General features: G+C 42.2%; 1 protein-coding gene across 1 annotated transcript; it reads left to right on the top strand.

Moving 5' to 3' along the window:
• Positions 1-340: 340 nt before the first annotated feature.
• LOC134797382 (uncharacterized) lies at positions 341-3,448 on the top strand. The gene has a single exon (XM_063769604.1). It carries the CDS (start codon positions 687-689, stop codon positions 3,084-3,086), a length of 2,400 nt encoding a protein of 799 aa, XP_063625674.1. The 5' UTR covers positions 341-686; the 3' UTR covers positions 3,087-3,448.
• The last annotated feature ends 2,552 nt before the right edge of the window (positions 3,449-6,000 follow it).

Here is a 6,000-nt window from a genome sequence, read left to right as displayed (position 1 = left end):
AGGAGTACGGGCACGCGGGGCATGCCAACAGGTGTGCTATGATTTTCGGTGCGCGGTAAGCGCTTTGAGTAGAGTGGAGTGGAGTAGAGTGAGTTTTTTCCCCTAACAGGGTGCAAGGGAAAGTGCAATTGAATAAGAAAGTACTAAAGGGCAGAAGAACGGACGGAGTGGCGCACTACTGACAACAGGCAAAAACGACGACAAGGGGTTTCAGTACGGTTCTCCTAAAACCTCTCTTGTCAGGCCTGCGGCAGATCAGAATGATGAAAGGGAAGAAAATGGAGCCTGATTAATTATTTTTACGCGAACGTAGTCGCTGGCATTTTATTAGGTACTGTTGGATGCGTTTTAAGCATGTGTGAGTGATCGTGTTAATGTATGCATGTATGTGTCAAAATCAGTCGCCAATAAATCTTCAAACAGTCCACACGTCTCTCTTTAAGAAAAATCCCTACATACAAATATCAACCTTATTACAAAGAACATTTGGTCGACATCGAACCGGAGGAAGAACCAGATAAGCGAAGTCCAGCCGGCCGGCGAGAACAATAGAGGACCGCATTCCTGAGCCTATAGTTGCTATCTGCAGTTGCGAAATAAGGAAATTATGACAAATTAAATAAAGTGAAGATTATTAAGTTGTGTTATCGTGTTGTTTACGTGAATGGACAAGTAAATACTGCAATATGAGTACTAACGAACAGTTAATTCGTGTTTTGGAGGATACAGCGGTATTATTGAAGAAAACTGAAACTAATTTGAAGAAATGTCCCAAACAACGTTTAACTAAAGGCTACTTAGAATCTCGAGCACAGTGTATCGACGCTTATTGGAAAACATTTACATCGGCGCATAAACAGCTGGTACAGAATACTACAATGCAGGAGCGCGGCGAGGTGCAGTACTTTCTTAAGGAAGATTATTATATCGTGGAGGAGTTATACCTATGTTTACAAGGTGATATCAAGGACGCGCTCGCTGTTGCCGCTCCCACACATGTTCAAGGAACAAGTTCGCTGGATATCACGATGTTTGAAGCTGTACAACAACATGTCAAGTTACCTGCTATTGTTTTACCTGTGTTTTCTAATAACTATGAAGAGTGGCCGACGTTTCACGATTTATTTACGTCGTTAGTACATAACAACACGAGTCTTAGTAAGGTTCAGAAACTGCACTATTTAAAGTCAAGTATCGCCGGTGAAGCCGCTGCCTTATTGAAGCATGTTACGATTACAGAACAAAATTATGATTTAGCCTGGGATACTTTAAAGCAAAGGTATGGTAATAAGAGGTTAATTGTGAACTCCCTTTTGAAGAGATTGTTTAATCAAAAGAAGATTACTACGCAAACATCTAGTCAAATAAAACATATACTCGACACTACGACGCAATGTTTGAATGATTTACAAAATCTTCAAGTGAATATAAACCAATGGGATCCGTTCATAATATACCTGGTAGTGAATCGACTCGACAACGAAACTCATAAGGATTGGGAGGAGCATGCCTACAGTTTAAATGCTGACCAGTTGCCCAAGTGGACTGAATTAAAGAAGTATCTCGAGTCGAAGTTTCGCACGTTAGAACTGGTTAACCCTGTCACTGCTACCGTACCTAAAGAAGCAAAAACACTTAAGGAAAAGTCTTACCACGTATCAGCATCATCGAAGAGCTGTGTTTTATGTAGGGATGAACACACTTTATGTCACTGTCAAGAGTTCACGAAAATGTCACCTGTGGAGAGAATTGATTATGTGAAGAAAACTAAGCTATGTTTCAACTGTCTCCTGCCTGGACATTCTGCATCACGATGTCGTCTTTCCTTTTCATGTCGTATATGCAAGAAGAGGCATCACACCATGATACACCAAGCGCAGAATAAGGAGTCAGTGAAAACTCAAGCTCACCACAGTCAGCTGACACACCACGAAGAAGACCCGCAGAATGATGAAGAAGTAGAAGAGGTGGAAATTTCGTGTAACTTTGCCTGCAAGAAATCCAAAGGTCTGCTAGCAACAGCAATGATATCTATAAGGGACGACGAAGGTCACGTGACTCCCCTTCGTTGTTTAATTGACCCAGGGTCAGAATCAAGCTTTTTAAGTGAACGCGCAGCACAAGCTCTGCGAGTCAAGAGGTCACCTGTGAGAGGAATTGTTACCGGTGTCGGCGACCTCCAGATCAAGATCAACAGCGTAGCACATGTTCAAGTACTGTCAAATCAAGATGACAGTTTCCAGCTAGATGTCAAGGCTTATATAATGCCCTCAAGGCTCACATCACAACTACCATCAAGGAAGATTAAGTATGACCCACAAGCCTGGTCACACATACAAGGACTCACTCTGGCTGATCCTAAGTTCCACCAGCCAGGGCGAGTAGACATGTTACTTGGTGTAAAAGTGTATGCACAAATACTAGAAGGAAAGGTTAAGAAAGGTCCACCTGGCACTCCATGCGCTCAAGAAACAAGCCTAGGTTGGATAATATTCGGAGATGTAGAAGGCACAGCAGGCACTTTACAAGACACCATAGTTGTGATGCATCATCAGGTCGACGTAGACGACATGTTAAAGGCATTTTGGGAGATAGACACTACAGATACAAAGAAGAGTCTCACGAAAGAAGAAGAAAGGTGTGAAATGATTTACAAGGAGACGCATACAAGAAACGAAGAAGGAAGATACATAGTAACGTTACCATTCAAAAAAGAAGAACCACTATCTCCCAAGGGACACACAAGAGACATCGCCATGCTGAGACTGAAACAACAAGAAAGAAGATTCGAAAGGGATCCTGATCTTAAGAATGAGTATGTTAAAGCTATAGAAGAATACATAAATCTAAACTACATTGAAGAAGTTCCTGAAGAAGAAGTTAACAAGGAGGCAGTATACCTACCATATCACGCTGTGATTAAAGAAGAAAAAGAAACTACAAAGACTAGAATAGTCTTCAATGCTTCTTCTAAAGGCTCTAATGGCGTATCCCTGAATGACGAGCTCCTAGTCGGTCCTCATCTACAGGAAGACATGCGAAATCTAGTCATGAGATGGCGTATGCGACGTGTAGCCATGATATAAGATATAAAGAAGATGTACTTACAGATTCTGATGAGTCCGAAGGATACTAATTTCCAGAGGATACTATGGCGTAAAAATACAAGCGATCCTGTCAAAGACTATAGACTGCTTCGCGTAACTTTTGGCACTGCTTCTGCGCCTTATCTTGCTGTCAAGACGCTCCAACAAGTGGCAGAAGATGAAGGCAAGGAATACCCCCTTGCATCGAAAACCATAAAAGAAGATTTTTTCATGGATGACCTGATGACCGGGTCAGACACCGTGCAAGTGGCTGTAGATGTTGCCAAGCAGATCACTGAAATATTGAAGAAGGGAGGGTTTGCTCTCCAAAAATGGGCTTCCAATAGCACTGACTTCCTTAAAGAATTCGAACCTTCAGAGAGAAGTACGCATGTCAAGATTGATATCGAGTTAGGAGGTACAATCAAAGCCCTAGGACTGTGCTGGAATATGGGCGAAGATATCTTCCAGTACACTTTAAACTTACCAGATCCACCTGAAGTCATCACGAAACGAAACATATTGGCTGACATTCAGCGACTCTTCGATCCATTGGGCTGGATATCTCCCGCGTTACTGCCTGCAAAAAGAATTATCCAGAAACTTTGGCTCTCACGTGTTGGCTGGGACCATGAAGTAAACGAAGAGATAAAAGAAGAATGGCTAGGTCTACGAAATGGATTAGATGAAATTAAAAATATAAGGCTAGATAGGTGGATGAATACGACACAGGACTCGATGGAAGATGTCACTATACACGGCTTCTGCGATGCTTCTAATTATGCCTATGGCGCCGTGGCTTATCTTCGCGCTAAAACACAAGATGGAGAATACAAGACAACACTGATAGCAGCCAAAACAAGAATAGGACCTGTAAAGCCAATGAGCGTCCCAAGACTTGAACTGTGCGGAGCTGTTTTACTATCAAAACTGCTGAAACAAATAAGCGAAGCAACCCGAATACCTACCAGTAAGATGTACGCGTGGACAGACTCTACAATTGTGTTGTCCTGGCTGCATGGAGATCCTGCAAGATGGCAAACATTCGTAAGAAATAGAGTGGTTGCCATACGAGACATAATCCCCAACCAATGGTACCATGTTCGAACTACGGAGAACCCTGCTGACATTTCATCACGAGGTATGGCGTTGAGTGAACTGAAGAACTGTGGTCTATGGTGGCATGGACCGCAGTGGCTGAAACATAAGAACATACAATTAGAACACCCAATAATAAAAGAGACAGACCTGGAAATGAAAAAGGTAACAATACAAGTTAACCTAAATAGAGAAGAAAATACAGAAGTCTACAAAACCTTACCTGAGAAGTTTGAAGACTATGATAATTTACCTGATTTACTGAAGTCCATTGTTTATGCCAGAAGACTCTTGACGTACCTGAAAGAGAAAACCACGAACATGGAAAAGACAATAACAACAAAAGAATTAGAGAAGGCACTACTAGTATGTATAAAGGCTGTGCAAGCAGAGTATTTCAAGGAAGACATAGAAAGCTTAAAAACAAAAAAAAGAGTAAGCACTAAGAGCAAATTAAGAACTTTAAACCCTTACCTTGACGAAAACGATATCCTCAGGGTGGGCGGTAGATTGTGCCATTCTGAGTTAGACGAAGAACGAAAGCATCCTATCATTTTATGCAAGTGTCACTTTACATACCTCATCATGCACGACGCCCACCGAAGAACCATACATGGGCGATATCAGCTGACCCTGAATGATATAAGGTCGAAGTACTGGATCTTAAGAGTAAAAGGATTGCTAACAACTTACCTTAGAAAATGCCTCAAATGTGCAAGACATAACGCTACGACTAGAGATCAGCTGATGGGAGATTTGCCGAAACAAAGAGTAACACCTGCTAAACCCTTTTTGAATAGCGGTGTTGATTTTGCCGGACCATATCAAATTTTGATGTCTAAAGGTCGGGGTGCTAAAACATGTAAGGCCTATATAGCAATTTTCATATGCATGGCCACCAAGGCTATTCACCTCGAATTGGTGAGCGACCTAACATCTGAAGCATTCATCGGTTCTTTTCGAAGATTCGTTGCACGACGGGGCCGCTGTGCTCATATTTGGAGTGATCAAGGCCGTAACTTCGTTGGTGCTAGCAAGGAGCTCGCTGACAGTTGGCAAGAGGCAAAACTTGAGTTTGACGGCGAAATTGCAGAAAAACTAGCCCTTGATGGTACGCAATGGCATTTTGTGCCAGCCTATAGTCCTACGTTCGGCGGAGTATGGGAGGCTGGTGTCCGCTCAATGAAGTACCACCTGAAACGAATCCTCAACACACACCTGACCTATGAGGAAATGAGCACGATACTCTGCCAGATTGAATCTTCTTTAAATAGTAGACCTCTGTGTCCGATTGACGAGAAGAACATCGACAGCATGGACGTGCTCACGCCTGGCCACTTCTTACTTACCGAAGCACCGATTACCGTCCCTACTCCATCTCTCAAGGACGCCAAAATAAGCAGTTTGAGCCGTTGGCGATACACTCAGAAATTAGTCAACGACTTTTGGCGGCAGTGGCTGCAAGAATATTTATGCCGGCTGCAACAGCGTCCTAAATGGCTTACGAGACGAGAAGAGCTAGATATTGGTCAAATAGTCGTGATCAAAAACGACCACTTACCACCTGGGAAATGGCAGCTTGGACGCATAGTAGATAAACACCCGGGCGCTGACAACTTAACCCGTGTATACAGTGTTAAAAGTGGTGATTCAATCATAAAAAGAACTATTACCAAATTGTGTCTTATGCCCGTTGATACAGAATCTTAATTAACTTAATGCTCCAATTTAAGTTAATTTTGCATGTAACTATGTTTCAAATCTTCTACTTTGTTTCTGTAACTAAATACTTAGATAATTTCATAACTTTTAGTAA

The sequence above is a fragment of the Cydia splendana genome, chromosome 15 (assembly GCF_910591565.1).
Source record: "Cydia splendana chromosome 15, ilCydSple1.2, whole genome shotgun sequence".
In the NCBI taxonomy this organism is placed as follows: Eukaryota; Metazoa; Arthropoda; class Insecta; order Lepidoptera; family Tortricidae; genus Cydia; species Cydia splendana.
The sequence above is the reverse complement of the archived record's forward strand: the minus strand, read 5'-3'. Positions and strand labels throughout refer to the sequence as shown.